We start from the raw sequence: 17620 nt of genomic DNA on the forward strand, positions 1-17620 counted from the left end.
CCAGGCTTCTTCCTTCCCGCCCTTCCAGTCTTCCTCCGCTACGTCTCTTGGGGAACCAGTTGGCAACCTTCTTAGAACCAGTTGGCAAAGAGTCTGGAAAACGGAGTTTGTAGGAGATGGGATGGAAATGTGTTTGAAAACAAACAGGAAATTACCAGCACGCTTAGTGACAGATTTTCCCAAACTTGTGGAAAGACATCAGCCTCCAAAGGCAAGAACCTCTGTGAACAACAGCAAGAAGAATAAATGTCAGTAACACATGTGGTGTTATTATATTCAAACTGCTGAAGCCAAAGGGGAAAAGAAGAAAAAATTAACCTTAAATGCAGCCAGAGGGAAAAGACCTTGCATAAAAGTGAGGACTGACTTCTCATCAGAACCACTGATATAAATATGGTTCATCCTGAATGACATATTCAGTAAAAAGATTCATCTTTTTACGAGGTGAAAGATATTTTGTAAATGAAAGAAAGCTAGAGGAATTCATCACCAGCAAACCTCTAGTTTTGCCGAGAAAAGAGATGCTAATGGAAGTTCTTCAAGTTGAACTGAAATTATACCAGAAGCAAATTATACCAGAATCCTCACAAGAGAATGAAGAGCAGGATATGCTTAATATGTGAGAGTGTGCACTTACATGGTATTAATTTTTCTGAAGGACAGCAGATTATTTAACACAAAAATAATAACTACAGTAAGAATTCTGATGGGGAGGAGAGTGGGGTTAAATTGTTGTCAGGATCTTTTGTATTTTTAAAGTGGTGCAATGTTAATGCTAAGTGACTTCTGATAAATTAATAATGTTTATTTTATTTCTTGAACAATCACTAAAAAGCACAAAGAGGTATAGCTTAAAAAATCAATGGAAGAAATAAAAAATACTATGGAAATATTAGATTAATGGAAAATGGCAGTAAAGGAGGAAGACAGAACCAAAAAGGCATGAGACAAACAGAAAACAAATGGAAAATGGTTTAAAACCAGGCGTATTATTATATGTATAAGGATTAAACACTTCAAATAAAAGCATGACAAAGCCACGTACTGTCTACAACAGATGTGCTTTCAATACAGAAGGAAGTTAGGTTGGAGTTAAGAGGATGGAAAATAGATTATATAAACAGTAAGCATAAGGAAGCTATGGTACATATATTAATATCAGACAAAGTAGATATGAAAGCATGAAGTATTAACAGAGATAGAGTGACATTGAAAAATAATGAAAGGTTCAATTCATCAGAAAATGCAAAATTTTTAAATGAAACATACTTAAAACACAGCTATAAAATACTTGAAAGGAAAAATCTTGAAAAAACAAAGAAAGAATTAGACTAATCAATAATCAGATTAGATCTTTTATATCCCTTACTATATATAAGGATATTGAAAATCTGAGCAAGATTATCAGCTTCCTGTGAATTGGCATTCATAGAACACTAAATCCAATAGTAAAATACATGTTATGTTAAACTGCACGTGGAATATTGACCAAGATATAATATATATTATATATAGACATGATATAATACATTAATATATAAAATCATCTCAAGGGCGAGAGTAAGGTCATAGGTAGTGTGCTCAATCCCCAGAACCTCCATTAAAAAAAAAGAATAAATAAATAAATAAATCTAGTTACCCCCCAAAAAAGTTATTTTTAAAAAGTATTAAATATAAATAAATAAAAGTATCTCCACAAATTTGAAAAGATTGAAATAAATATGAAAAGATGAAAGTCTTACAGTCTGATACCAAACTACACTGACGTCAAATTAGAAATTGAAAACAATAGAATATCTAAAAATAACTCCCAACTATCTCAATGTTAAACTGTGTACGTCTGAATAACCTACAAGTCAAATTTAAAAAATCGCAAGACAAATTGAAAAATGTTTTGTGTCTCACAATACAATGTGTGGAATATAACTAAAACAGTAGTTTAGAGAGGAATTTATAGCTTTAAAATGCTTGTATTTGAAAAGGAGAATGGATTAAAAATCAGTTCTTTATGTTTCCAACTTAGGAAACCAGAAAAAAGATAAGCAAATCCAGTAAGTAGAGGGGGATTAATATTAAAGAAGAAAGAAGAAGTCAATAAAATAGAAAGCAACCAATACTGAAAAATACAAAGCTAAAAAGTTGGTTCTTTGAAAAAGTTGAAAAATGCCTAAACCAGTAGCAAGACTGATCAAGAAAGAAAAAACAGTAATAATCACTAACCACCCAAACTAATAATACAAGGAATAAACGGGGATTTACTACCGAACCTACAGATTTTAGCAAGATAAATATGGAATGTTATAAATTACTCAGGGCCAAAAAGATTTACAATTTAGATAAAATGGGAAAATTCATTGAAAAAAGCAACTTACCAAAACTGACACACAGTGGAATAGAAAATGTAAATGGGTATTTACCTATCTTAGAAATTAAATAATAATTTTAATTTTAAATAATTTTAAATGTATGAATTTAAATAATTTAAATTTAAATATAAATTTAAAATTAAATAATAAATTAAAAAAAATTTTTTTTTACTCAAGTGATTTCTGTGTGAATTTTACCAGACATTTTAAGAAAATAAGATGGAAAGAACTGGTCAAATATGAACAGATTTTATAATTGTGAATGGATAAAAATGCCCTGTTCTTGGAAAGAGGCTCACAGATTGAGGCTGCAAACCAAACGCCACTTCTGTACCACTTTTACAAGATCTAGCTAAACATAAAAGACAGAGAAAGGTTGGAAATAAAGGATGAAAAATAGTTATTTCAGGGAACAGAAAAAAAAGGAAACCACAGTAAAATAGATTTCTCACAATACAGAGTTCAAATGAAAGGCACTTAGCATGAATAAAAAGACATATTACAGTACAGTCACCAAGAAAAGTTAACAATCACAAATCTTTATGCACTTCAGCATCTCTTTGAAATAAATAGACACTGTTAAAATGTTCAGATGTATTGACAGACCCACAGTCTTAGTTGGAAATGTTAATACATTCAATAAAACTGACAGACCAAATTGAACCAATAAATCAGCCCACTGAGGATCTGACTAACTCATCAGGCTCTGACAGTAGATGTATTTAAAGAACATGCTTTGTTTCCAGCAAAAAGAAAATATATATCATTTTCAGAAATCCATGAGACATAATAGAAATAGAACATATTTAATCACACCCCAGAAGAAAAATAAATTGTCAAAGTACAAATAATGGAGACCACCATCTCTGATCAAACCTAATGAAATGAGAAATGACAAGGACAGACCAAAAATAATCTCCTTGTGAAATTACTCTCGTGTTAAAAGGAAATGGAAGTTGAAATTACAGGCTTTTTAGAAAAGAATGGCAATGAGTAGCTATAAATCAAAAGCTGCAGGAATAGGCTAAAGCAGTAATTATGGGAATATTTATGGCCTTAAATGCATTTATTAGAAAACACAAAAGATTGACAATAAATGACAATCAGAAAAAGAACAATTAAAGTTTAAATAAAGAGGGAGGAAGAGATTTTTAAAAGTTAAATCAGAAACCAATAATATAGAAAACAATCAGAAAGCATAGACCTTAATAAGCCAAAAGCTCATTCTTTGAGAAGATCAACAAAACATGCCAAGCTTCAAAAGTCCAAAGCAGAGAAAATGGGAAAAATAACATTGAGGGTAAGAAGGAATTGCTTCAAATATGGAGACTTTTAAAGTAACAAGGGAATATTATGTAGAATATTTCACATTCAAAAATCTAAACAAAATGAATAATTTTATGGGAAAATAGAGTCAGTAAAACATGACAGAAATGTGACGTATCTACTCCTAAAAATACTAAAAATAGGACCTGGGTTAGGAACACAGTTGTGTGGACTTAAATCCTAACCGCACCACTTGATAGGGGTCTAACTTTGGGCAAGTTTCTCAACTTCTCTGGGCTTCAGTTTCTCTTTGGGAAAATGAATAAGAATCAGTGCTGTCCAGGATTACATAATCATATAAAGTCTTCACAACAGTGCTCGACACAGTAAATATTCTATCATCAGATTATCATATTGTCACCATCATCACCATCACCCTCATTATCACCGGCTGGTTTTATAGCTGAGATTTACCAAATCTTCAATAAGAGATCATTCGTTAAATAGTTTCAGACCTAAGAAAAAGATGCCATGTTTCTGAAGTCAGCCTTATGCAGCTGGAATTACCTTGACACCAGCAAGGAACCAGGAGAGCACAGAGTCAAAGAAAACACATCAGAACTCTCTTATAAAGATGCGGGAGAAAGATGGCAAACGAAATGAGTCACTCAGATGAGTCACTGAGACTCTCCTCGGTCACCGGAGTAACCCAAGCCCACCACACCTCTGAGCTGTAGCCTGTCCTACACTCCCCTCCCGCCACATTGCCTGGCAAGCGGGAGGCTCTGAGAGTATGTGTTGGAGAAATGGTTAGACTGGGGCTTCTGACCGGGGACTGAGGACCAGAGGGATATCTGAAAGAAAGGAGGGTATTCGGGATAGGGGAGGCGAGGAGGCATACGGTCCTCACCTCTGCGAGACTGTAAGCAGCTCAAAACAGGGATAACGTCTTACTGGTCTTCCTGCCATTACAGCCTAGCATGGGCCTGGCACAGGAGACCAGTCCACAATCCAGGCGTCTTTGGTATATAAACACCCTCCAAGCAGAGAGGTGTCTCATAAAATGTGAACAAATGTCATTATCAGGCCTGGTATTTGAAAGTGTCGTCTGTCGTGTCTGGAGATCACTCAGTACCCACTAAGTACATCATTGGGTCAGGCTCAAGTATACAGTGGTTTGAAGTCAAGGTTTTGTAGATCTTGCCCGACGTGTAATCATCCCTCAAGATAGGGTAGGTGCCTGAGTGTGAGCCGAGTGGACCGTTCCCCTCCTGATGGGATTAGGAGGTTTACTCAGTTCGCTGAGGTTACCTCGTTTCCCTCCCCGCGGGACTCGCAGCTGTGCACCCGCTGGTTATTTCAGCTTGTTGCTGGTGGCATCTGAGTCGTCCATTCGCTGTATCGACGAGTCATCTCAGTGCCAGTCCTTCTGTCTCTTGTATCGCTAGCCAGCCCCACTGGACCAGGTTCCACTGTGGTCTCAGATACCACACGATCTCTTTGGATGTTTCATTTGAATTTCATCTCTGTTTATTCATTGTGGTTCACCATTTTTAATACCCCTGAACACATCTTCCTTTGGATTAAATGACAGTTTAAGAGGCCTTGAATTTTTTAACTAGTTAAATGGCCTCTCAGAAATGCATACAGTTCTTACAATTCTTACAAACACTTTTATCTACCTGTAACCTGCCAGGGGCAGAGTCTGTAACTTAGGGGGCACGTTTTCCACATGATCATCCACATGGATATTCATTGGTTGGTGCAGGTATGTAAAGGTCATGGCCGGGAAATCTTTGGGGAGCCTCAGTAAACATTTAGCTGCATCAGTCTTGAAGGAAGTTGAATCTGGTTGGATTGTCCTGGGGAGAGCGAAGGCTCTGTCTCTAAGTGAGCAGGAGTGAAAACGGCATGAGGGCTTCGAGGGCATCGGTGTCAGGGACGAGGGCACCACGGTGGACATAGTCAAATGCGGTCATGAGAGTGCTGGTTGCTGGTTGCCGAGACAAGCCATAAGAAGATAGTTTTTATTTCATGAAGAACTAATGTTTGCAGGACAGTTTTAATGAGTTGTAACAAGTGGGCCAGACACAACTGTAGACCCATTTTTCTATGCACGTACCTTGGGTTTGTTTTTAACTCCGTTTTCGTTTCTCAACAAAATGAGTGAGGATCGAAGTCCTCATTTAGTAAAGTCCTAATTAAGCCAAAAATATGAATGATGGCTTTCCAGAAGAATGGGAAGTATCCCCACACTAACCTCTTCTTTTTGTTTCCTGGTAGAACGTCCATTCTTGGGATCTCCTTCGGAGCTGCGTTCCTCTCGCTTGCCTTTATCCTTTTCGTCTGCTTTGCGGGACAGCTTTTGGTAGGTACTTCAAACATGGAACTTCCTTGAAAAGTGTGCTCGTTGAATTAAAACTGATTTCTTGCTTAAAACAAGGAGCTTGTTGACTTACCATTTCAACAGATACACATCCCAGTAGAGAAACATGTACCCTTTATGTCACCAGCCCAGAGTACATGCACATCCAAGACACTAACTTGAAGGTTACTTGAAATGTGGGATGTCACACTCTAAAATCGTGTTTATGTTTATTTGTTTCTGTCAACCTTTTCTATTAGATCCTCTTAAGTTTTCGGACTATTTATAGTAGCACATACTAGTATAATAGGAAGTTTTTAGTGTACGAGGGAATTAAAATTGAAACCAAATGTGTCTTCGATGTCGGCTTTCAAGGTATAAAACTTTGGAAAATATGAAAATAGCAAATGTAGAAATATCTCTTATTAGTGTTTTAATTTAAACCAATTATGGTAAGTGCTTATGGTTTAAATGCTAGTTCAGGATGTAAGAATTAAATTGGTAAGTGTATTCTTGAGTCTAAAGCAAGTGTTGTGGGGTGGCCCCAGCTCCCTGAGAGCATCCTGAGAAAGCCAACAGTGAGACAGAAGCCCCGAAAGGTAGTCAATGTTTTGTTTTGATCATTGGAGATGACTTGAAACAGGAGAGGATACCCTGAACCAGATTCCAAGCTCTGGGTGCATCTGACCTGATACGTGAAATCATTTTGCCGAAAGGGGTTAAGATGCCAAAATATGTCTCTGCCTCTCAGCAGTGGACATTCTGCCTCCTCTGCCTTGTCCTTTGCAAACTTGTGTGGGTTTTGTTTGCTATGTCATAGTTTGGGTGCTTCAAATTGGATTGAAAACACTTCCAAAAGTGAGACTGTGGTTCTGATTTCCACAAGTACACACATGGCATCTCAAGTCTCTTAACAATCCCCTGAAGACCTTGTGGGTTGTAGAGAAGACTGAGGAACCACTGACCCATGAGAATCCTGGCCAAGTTCTAAGATACAAGGAGTTCTGAATAGGCAAGGAAGCCTGATAGATTTCTATGTTCAGATTTTCCTTGGGTGGAAAAGCACACAGACTCCACTCTCTGTCTTCCTGGCCCCTCAAAGGCTCCTGCAGCCCGTTTTTCAGGTTTGCAGGTAGGAGCTATCATTTGTGGTTCCACTGGAAATCCAAACCTTGTTCTGATTAAAGCAGCATACGTCATTGTGTCTAAGTAGCCATACATCTCATTTTCTATTGCAAGGAATCCAGTCTTGGGGGTGGCAGGAGTCTAGCTTGTACTCAGGGTTTCAAACTGGCTTTTCCTTTCACTGTCTGAGTTGCTATGGAAAAGACACACAGGGCTGGAGGCTCGGGAGAGTCTCCAGAGCATCTTTGCTGCCTTGGTGGGATGCTTTGCTCTTCTGTACTGTCTCCCCTCCCCGCCCCGGTAGAATCTGACCTGACTGTTGAATTTTCTGTGGCTCTTGGTCCCTCCTGGACCTGCTGAGGGTGCGTCAGAGTGATCAGGATCCAACATTTCTCAGCTCCTGGTCCCTCCCATTCCCCGGGGGCTTCCCAAGACTCTGACACCCACACACCAGATGCTAGGAAGTCTTTTTAACTCTGTGATGTCTCAAGGAGAATATTTCAAGGCTGCTAATGACCTGGTGTTTGCCTCCTCCTTTCAAGAAGCCTGTACTTGGCCAGAGCGGTCAGGAAGACTAGACTTGAAGACATCTGGTCTTTCTAAACTTCAATCAGTAGGACCCGTGACTGTGTCTCCCCCCAGTGACCAGCTGACATCTGGTCCAGCTGAAATCCTGGTAAAATTCAAGAAGGAATTCTTCTTAGTCCAGTAAGAGGTTCTTTTCACTCTTTAAAACACACTGTAAGGATTTTTTTTTTTAATTTCTACATCAAGCATAACAATAGCAGCCAATGCAAGAAGGCTTTAAGTGTGCTTTCTATGCTGCCCTCCAAATTCAGTCGAAAACTACATGGATCACCTTTGAGACTTTGGTTAAGCCTTCTCCAAGCCACAGTTTCTTCACATGGAAATTAGAGATCAACCATCTTCAGAGCCTCTCAGGAGGACTGGAAATACTCAGTGTTACAGACCAGGCAGGGTTCTAACAGATTCTCAGCAAACTGCAGCTCTATTATTTTCCAGTGCTCCGCATTTTAGAGTGCCTATTCTTAGAAAGTTTCAGACAAACCCCTTTTTTTTTAGACAAGAGACAACAGTACTAGCTTTATTTTTTTAATATGAGTTCTCACGGTGTTTAGAACAAAGATCACAATGATAAATGCTTGCTTCTGTGTCTAAAAAATATTACCGTTCTTACATGTGACATTTAATGTGAACTTGTTTCACTCTACAAAGAGTAAATTTAAATTGAAGAAAAAGAAAAGCTACACATATCACAAACATCCCAGAGTGCTCATGGAGAAGTATGAGGTTTTATTATGATTTGATTTATGGATTAAATACTGAGTTTATGAAAGAACACGTAATATCCTAGACTCATCTTGTACTAACATATGTTGACCTTCTAGAAACTTAAATGCCAAAGGCAGTATCAACGCTAATATCCGTCTTAAATTCTCTGAGAGGAGAATGAAATTAAAATACTTCTGTCAAGGATGTTAAGAAAAAGTAAGCCTGACAGACAGCTTTCCGCTAAGATACTTACCTTTATTATCCTCCATTGCACAAAAGTGCAGCACAGGGAAATAAAGTTGACTGGTCGTTATACAACTGTGTTTGATAAAAAGGTAGAGAAACATCAAAATGGGCGAAAACTAAGACTGATGATGAAATGGAATTTTTCCCTGTTGATTAAAAAACACACACAGCTCGCTCTTTGGTGACACGTTCTGGAAAAAGTGTCGGAATCTATTTGTTACTATGATGGCGTGAGAAGCCCAGCCTCTCCTCTCCCTCGGGCACCCGCAGCCCACCCCCATCCCCCGGTGCCTCTCCCCGCAGCGCTCGCCCCCTGCCCCAGGCCGCCCGCTTGTCAGGTCTTCCCCCGGCACCGCGCTGGCCCCTGTGACGGGGCTTCTCCGGCGCCCTGGGACTTGGGATCCGCCGGGTAACTCAGCACTTGATTGCATAGCGTCTCATTGGCCCCCTCTTTTTTCTTTTGGTGAACGTGACTGCTGGTTCCCCTTGCAGAGCAGGTTCCTTAAGGCCAGGATTGCTTCCTACACTTGCTTCCTGTCTCCCAGCGCGTCCAGCAGGATGCTGCCGCATAACTGTGTTTACAGTAAGCATCGCTAAGCAGAAGCACTGCTGGATTCCCGTCATTTCCATCAGGTGCCTTTTTCTTCCGCCACTCACCGGGCTCCACATAACACCTCCACTGTCTCCCCAGCACCCTGTTCATCCTCAGGCAGGGTTAGGCGTCCCCTGGGAGCACGAGTGAATCCTTCTTTCTCCAGATGCCCTGGCGTGGGGACGGGCTCTGTGTGCAACTGAGTGTGTGAAGGAGTGAATGGCGGTTCACGGCCGCCTTCTTGCCGCGCTGAAATCCCTTCTCACGCATGTCACGGGTCCTTGACGCTGGCATGCTTCGGGCTGGATCCTCAGTTGGAAATGATCTTCCAACCTTCATAAACCGACTCTGAAGAGCCCGCCTTTTCCACCACCAGCATCCCCAGTGCCTGCTGGTCAGCCTTCCTTTTTCCTATTCTGAGCTCTGTTCTTTTAGACAAAAAAAATCATCAGCCCTGTTTTGTTCATTGTAGCCCTTCGGGCACTTGAAACACGAGCTGAATATTAATATCATTCGCTGGAAGGCAGGTTGGGTTGCAAATGCAACCTGCTGGCACCACTGCTCAGAGACTCTCCCACCCAGACTTGATTTCTCCCAAGCTCGCAGCTCTGAATTCAGCTCACAGTCACTGCATGCCTGCTCCAAATTCTGGCAAGTTCCTGGCATCCTGCCCCAGCATCCTGTGTCCTCACTTGTCAGACTGCTTTAGCTGCCTCCACATCGGTGCCTTCATGAGGTCCTTAGCTTTCTCCAGATGCTGGTTAGCATTTCAGAACTGCAAACCTGAGAAGCGAAAGGAAGCCAAGAGATAACGTTTTCTGGCCCGCATTTTGTGAACGAGGGACCCAGGACTCTGGAGATGCCATGCACTTCGGTGAGTTTCCGTTTCTACTTATTGAGAAGAAAGGTCTCCCTCCGTGAAAAACGATGCAGGAGGTGTCAGCATCCTCTCTTGAGGACGGAGATGGAACCTGCAGCTCAGGAACATGAATGTGATGACCATAAGGCCTGCAGAGGCTTCCTGTCCTTGGATAAGAACCTTCAGAATCAGCATAAATGGCTTATAATGGGCAAAATCCCATGACTAGTTCTGTATCTGACCTCATCGCAGTTTACAGGTAATAAATGTTCTGTTACATTAAGAATGACACTTGCTCTGCCAGGCATTTTCTATACACTGGCTCGTTTATCTTGTTCAGTTTTCCCTTGCTGTACAGGTGTGTCCTTGGAGGGGATGCTCATTCTACAGGCAACAAAACAGAAGCTCTCAGAGGCTACAGAACTTGCCTGTGGTATATAGCAAGGAAGGTTTTGAGCCATTGGAAACAAGCTTTAGAACCCTAGTAGTTAAAGGGAGGCAGGTTCCAGAGGGTGCCAGGCTGTGTGTGGAGGGTCACTGGCAGATACGTGCTCGGAACGAGGCAGGGATTCCACATGCGAGGTTACGGGCCATCATGGCACTGAGGTTGTCTGGGGGTGGGGGTGACTGCTAAGCACCAGTTGGTCAAAATGACATAAATAAGTGAAGATAATCTAACGTAAAACCTAATTCATAGTCTCCTCTTCTCTCGTTTTCTAATATATTCAGCTGGTGGCCCAGTTTATGTAAAATTGGAATCTGGGCAAGGTATAATTCCATCTTCAAAGACATTCAGTAAAAATGGGGGGAAAAGTTAACTTATAAGTGGATTTAGGCCCTAAAATATTCTAGAAGGTATTCTTAACAGAAACACTTCACAAAATGTTTTCACATATATGAGAGCCCTACAAAGTGTTTTCATGATATATTTTTTATTTGATAATCAAAACAGTCCATTTTTTCTAAGTAGAAACTAAGATGTAGAATAAGAGATTCAAGTTAACGTTTTCATTACCATCAGCAAGAAAAGGTGAGAATAGCTGTCGTCAGCATAGGAGTAATAAATGCATTTTCGCTGCCAAATGTAACTTTCTAAACCGCCCAAAGTAAAGTTCCCTCTCTGTGACAAATACAAGAGATGTAACCATAAATAACATAAATAACACACACACAGAAACCTCCTTGATAAGATGTCTTTTAGATGACGTGTGCCCGATTCAGCAAATGAAAATGTTAGAGAATGTCAGGGGAAATTTTTCTCTCTGTGGTTTTCTTGTGCTTTGTGTAGCAGAGCTAATATGCTGTCAGCCCACCAGCCTTGTTCCAGGCAGAGCTGAGAGCACAAATACACAGACAGTCCTGGGGAAGGGAAGTAGGTCACACACCAGCTGATAGAAAAGCGTTCTGCCCACAGGAGCGTTTTTCCCTTGAAGTCTGTGTTCTCTAATATCAATATAACTCTGTCAGGTTGTTATATTCCCAGTGTCCCTTTTCCCATCTTGTTCAGTTTTCCCTTGCTGTACAGGTGTGTCTCTTGTAAACAGCATCTAGGTGTATGTTACATTCTCTGATCCGAGAGTCTCTCTCTTTTACCTGGCGGGAATAATACATTTACGTGTATTATAATTATTGCTAGTCTTATCTTGCTTTTTTCAGTCTGTCATATGTGTTCTTTGCTTCTACTTATTTTTCCTCCTTTCCTACCTTCTCTTGGACTAATGGAGTGTATTTATTCTCCTTTTTTCCTGCTAGTGACTTGACAGTTATATATTCTAGTCTTGTCTTTTAGCAATTAACGTAAAATGTGTAACATGCACATGACTAACAGGGCCTATTGTTAACTCCATCTTTCTGTTGAAGAATACAGCGGCCATGCTCTAAATCTCTAAATCTGATCATCCTTTTTCATTCTCCTTACTAGTGTTATTTAGATATTCCTAAATTTAATCAATACATTGTTATTATTCATTATTATCACTATTCTTGCTTAACAATCTGTCTGTTCACCATTCTTCTGAGTATCATTTTTGCCTCCAGGACTCAGTGTTCATATTTCCATAAGATTATTCCTTTGTAATCCTTTCCGTGAGAGCTTTGCATAATCTACCCAATCCACTTTTGTATTAAAAATAACCTTCTTTCCTCATTGACTAATAATTTATGATAACTTTTCTAACATTTTTAAAACCTGAGTCCATATTTTCCTGGATTTTAATATACTGAGGGGAGATCTACAGTCTCATTGTTGTTCCTTGATAGATAATGTCTTTCTTCTGATTGTTTTTGTAGGACTCGCTCTTTGTCTGTCCTGGGTAATAGATTCCTTGTCTTAAGGATAGGTTTACTTTCATTTTTCCTGTTTGCAACTCAATGCATCATCTCAACCACAGAGCTCATCTTCTGCTCCAGGTTCACCAACTTGTTGCCCCATGTTTCCTTGTATTTTGCCTCTTTCCAAGTCTTTCTGTTCTTGTTTCCTCAAACTTTCATTACAAGTATGTTGAATCTTTTTATTTTACACTCTGTGCCTCAACAACTCTTTTATACTTTTTATCTCTATGCTTCTGTTTTTCCCTCAGAGCTGAGTGTTTTAAGTTCAGTATCTACATGTTGATCGCTGGAGAGTCTATGGGGCTCATTTTTAAAATATACCTGTTACTTTCTCTTAACTGGTCGTTCATTATGAACTCTAATCTGTCTTTTATTAATTTAATCTTATTTTATAGACTATTTCAGATTGATATAATATTTGCAGATCTTATAATACTGATTCTAATGTCTGTTATTTCTGTTGATTCCTCCTTGTATGGTCCATTGCCTTATGTAGTTCATAACTTTTGTTTATTGTGGGGTCATCACCCAACTGGGACACGCCCTGCACCCTGTGATATAAAGTATCATTTGCAAGCAGTGTTGTTCTTGATTCTACCAGAGCCTCAAGGACTGTCTCTGGTTTTTGGTCTGACTGAAAACCATCTAACTTGAGATTCTCATTATGAAGCAAATAACGTGGTTTCAAAACCAATGCCCATGTTTAGAGTTTCAATTATCACTGGAAGCTTATTGATACTTCCTTGACCTAGTGTACAGAGTTCTTCTAGACTTTCCCACATGAAGAGAACAACCTTCTGAAGCTTCTGGTCTTATTCATGGGTCTTGGTCGCAGCTGCCATTTTTTTCCAAGCCCAAGGCAACACCTTTCCCCTGTGGGTATTAAAATCCTAAGTCCTAGGTGATGTCCAGTTCCTGGACATTCCTGGACCAATCCCACAGCTTCAGCCCCTCTAGCAGTGACCTACTTCTTTGTTTCGGCCCCCTGGGAATTCCTCTTCTGGTCCTTCGTTAAGACAGTGAACTTATCGAGCAAGCATCTGTTGAGTTCTGACTATTTGTTGGACACTGTGCTGCCTCTGGGAACACAGAGATGGGTGTGAGGTGGTCATTGTCCTCAACCACCTCTCCATGTGGCCAGAGACAAGCATGTCAGCAAAAATAACACAACGTGGACAATGCTGTGAGTGCCATGCAGTGGGTGAATAACCAAGGAATATGGCTCACCCAAGGCGGGCAAAAGAAACAGGTTGATTTTGTAACACATGACTGATTGGAGTAAAAGTCTGCAGGAAATCCAAGTACAAATAAATAATTAAAGTACACACATCAGTGTCTGTGACATTGTGTCAAGCAATTATTGCTGCAGCTTGTTGCTGCCATTCAAAAAGACAGCCCTTGCCCAATTAAAATGCCAAAGTAAATGTTCCTTTAGACAAATACACAAAAGTGCATGTTTATATGATAAACTTCACCATACTTTTCAGGCAAGATTTTTAAGATGAGGTCTGTTTTTCTAATATTAAAAGTTTGTCCCTCAGCCACTATGACATGCTTACAACTCTCTGAGATGTTTTCCATTTAATTACACTTCACTTTATATAAGCATCTACTTCTTTTTCAGGTACCTCATTTTATTACCATTCAAAGGAACACTAATGAGATTGCAAACACAATCTGCTTTTATAATTGTTACATTAAATTATGAGGAATTTTAGAATGAGCGACCACCAGTTGTTTCCATTGCAAAAGGTGAAAAAAAAAAGGAAGGAAGGGAAAATATTTTTGATGGGGATATTTTTTCTTTTTTTTCTTTTTTTTAATCCAAAATGCAGTGTCTGAAAGACTTATTTTTGCTTGGAGAACTTTCTGCCTGTACTGAATGAAGGGCATTAGCATTCATCCCACACCCTTTCTAGCCACCCACACTGCTCATCGTCCCCAGTGCCAACCCCATGATAGGGTTTCACATAAATTTATATTCTTTCTCCTTTTACATCTCCCACCACAGTTAGTACCAACTCTGCATACATCACTAGATGGATGTGGTATTAACAGCCAAGAGCATTTCCAGAAGGTGCACAGTGAGCTCGCCGTAAGTAATAAGAAGCAATCATAGGATACAGTGAGCCTCACTGATGATCAGGACAGGGAGAAATTGGATTTGGCTGGAATGATGCCAGTGATTACACCAAAGATCAAGCAGAATGAATACACTGAGCTCCGAGCAGGCATGCTCTCATTTTCATATGAATAGCATCTCCTGAATAAATGCCAAAATGGCCTTTGAGATGTTATTTAAAATGTTTCATTAGGATGGTATAAATTCTGATAAACTTATTTTTCCATCAGGGACTTTATTACAATACTGAACCCAAAAGAGAATAAACTGAAGAAAATGATCATGTCAAGACCCAAGTTGTAACTTTTATTCAGAGCTGCAAATGGAATCAATGCCCCCATTTTTCCCCCAGTTTCCTTCTGTTTTAAGGTCTTAGGCTTTTTTCTCCTTTTCTCCCACCATTGGTTTCTTCTCTTCCCTCTGACTTCTTTGTCTCCCTCCTCTTCCTCCCTCAAGGTCGTTATAGTTCAGGGTCACATCTCCATCATCTTCTTCTGTTTCCTTGTCACTGGCAGTGTTACCAACTTTCATATTTCAGAAGTTTTATTTCCTTTGCCTCTCCTCAGTGATGAGATGGAAAGATGGGGGAGGCTGCCTGCCTCTGTGACCTGGCGAATGATGAGTATTTGGCATAATAGGTTTAAAAACGATTGCATGGTTGGGGGCGGGGGGTGGGGAGGGCTGGGAGGCACATATGAAGACAAAGCAGGAGAAAGAATTGTACTTACTGCATCCTGAGTCTGTTGTCCTGAACCCAGCAGGTGCCAAACCCACGTCTTTAGTGACTAGTTCCAGCTGTTGCTCTTTGCGGGGCTGAAGAGGATCACGACAGTTTTCCAGGACAGCCTCCACGTGTACGGGAAGTAGGAAGAGGCAGTAGTTTTTAAGGCCACCAGTTTGTAATTTTACCCAGTGTGTCACAGGAGCAGAAAAAAATCATGTGTGTCTGCCCACAAGAGCCTATGAGCAGAGTAGGCCATATTCCTATTAGATGGTGTATTTGACAATATTGTCACCATGCTGTATTCTAAAAACACAAACAGTAATTTCTTAGATTTCATAATCTCAATACAGTGCCTGTGTAATAACTAGATACTGTTTTACCTAATTGACTGTGATGTGGAATCTGAGCTGGATTTGAATATTCTCCTAAAGTAGTAGTATTGTGGTTTCTGCACTTAAAATTGCTATTATCATCTTTATGGACAGTTTCTGTATACAGACACAAAAGCATCGATCTTAACAATTTTCTTTTAAATAAGAACACCAGCCCTACTCAATGAGGGTGCAAGTACATAAATGTGGTCTGCAGCTGCCAGGATCCAGGCAGAGGCCTCACCTCCTAATGGGACGTGAGCTAGGCGGCCGCGACCTTCTGTTTGGATCTCCACTCCTTACACTCGCTGTGGCTTCTCCTCCGCAGATCTGCCTGCGGGCTGTGCTATCAGTGTTATTCAAAGCATTCCATTCTAGGTAGAGACCACATACTGTTTATCCACTCATCTGTTGATGGGCACTTGTGTTGCTTGCAACTGTTGGCTATGGTGAATAACCATGCAGTGCGCTAAACAATAATGCTAAACACTTTTCCTCCAGCTGGAGGACCCTGCAAGATATTGCATATTCAGAGCATTAAACGGCACTTTGTTGGATGATAGAGTTAAGGCCACCACCAACCCCCATCTGAGCCCTGCTCTGGGGAAGAAGCTTGAGGCATAAATCTGGCTCCTTCAGAGCTATTGATGGGAAGATGCTCTGCAGAGCCCGGCTGAGGGCGCCCCCTGCTGCCAGCCATCCCTTCAGCTCCTGGCCGCCTCTGGAACCCAGGGCGGCACTGGTCCATTCTCCCGGACAAGAATGGAGGAGAAACCAGAGAAGGACCCGGGAGAATCCACCCAAGCCGTGAGCCCTAAACACCGTCCCGGGATCCTGCGCTAGTGGGGGCTGTGCTGTAGACAGCTACTCTGTATCTCTTTATATCAGGAACTGGAGTAAGAACAACTGCAGCAGAAGGAAGGGGGAAAATGGTCCTTTGTTCATCCAGATACAAAGCAAATAGATGTTTCGTCCTTAGGCTTCTGAGAAGTATTATGTTTTCCTCACAAATAGAAGAAGCAGCGCTAACTCCTGTGTCCTGTTCCGGGCACCTTGTGTAGCTCACTGAAGTCTCCTAAAAGACCCAAAAGGTATTATGCTACTCATTTCAGAGATGAAGAAACTGAGGCCAGAGAGGGTAATTAACTTGCAGAAAGTTTCACAGCCGTCGGGGTGTGACCCTCAGCCACAGGGATCCTTACCTTTCTAAGCCCCTCTCATCCAGAGTTACACAATCTCAGTTCATTGTTATATCAGCGGTTAACTTACTGCCATGCTTGTGTCAGTGATATTTTTTTAATTTTATTTTTTAATTGAAATGTAGTTGATTGACAGTGTTAGCACCAGGTATGTAACAAAGCGTTTCAGTTATACATATACATACATATATACATAATTTTTTTCAGATTCTTTTCCATTCCAGCTTATTAAAGAAATTGAATATAGTTCCCTGTGCTACCCAGTAGGTCCTTGAGAATATTTTTAAGAATAAAGCAGAAAGCAAATGTGAAATAAGTAGAGAAATAAAGGGCTATCTATGAGTGCTCTTCAGGGGTGTTCTCTATTTGAATTTTATTGATGCCACAGCAGTTTTATCTTTCTGTTAATAGTGCAAGTCAAAAGTGTGTAATATATTTATTCTTCCTTCTGATTCTTTTTTTGGAATTACACCTTTATTCTAATGGTTTCAGGACACAGCCTCCGGTGCCCAGTTTCTTTGGGATGAAGGTTAAAATTTGGATCCCTGCAGAACCCTTAGGGGCTGGGCTGCCTGTCGTATCAGATAACGTATGTAACACGCGGAAATACCCGCAGGCGTGCCTGACGCAGGCCGCGCTTGCGTCACCCACCCCTCAGGACTCTCCCGGCTTCTGCTCTCCCACCCCCTGGGTGAAGGGGAGCATCACAGTGGCTCCTACCCGGGAAGGTGGCCTTGAGGAGGAGGTTAGCCCCTAATGAG

At 40.7% G+C, this 17620-nt stretch overlaps 1 protein-coding gene across 2 annotated transcripts in view; it reads left to right on the top strand.

Moving 5' to 3' along the window:
* The window catches only part of ADCY2 (adenylate cyclase 2), a 378996-nt gene that overhangs the window by 295981 nt on the left and 65395 nt on the right, over nucleotides 1-17620 (top strand). For both annotated transcript variants that reach the window (XM_064479397.1, XM_064479401.1), the window contains exon 15: nucleotides 5916-6000. In XM_064479397.1, coding sequence (XP_064335467.1) covers nucleotides 5916-6000 — 85 coding nt within the window. The remainder of the gene's footprint in view (nucleotides 1-5915; nucleotides 6001-17620) is intronic.

The sequence above is a fragment of the Camelus dromedarius genome, chromosome 3 (assembly GCF_036321535.1).
Source record: "Camelus dromedarius isolate mCamDro1 chromosome 3, mCamDro1.pat, whole genome shotgun sequence".
In the NCBI taxonomy this organism is placed as follows: domain Eukaryota; kingdom Metazoa; phylum Chordata; class Mammalia; order Artiodactyla; family Camelidae; genus Camelus; species Camelus dromedarius.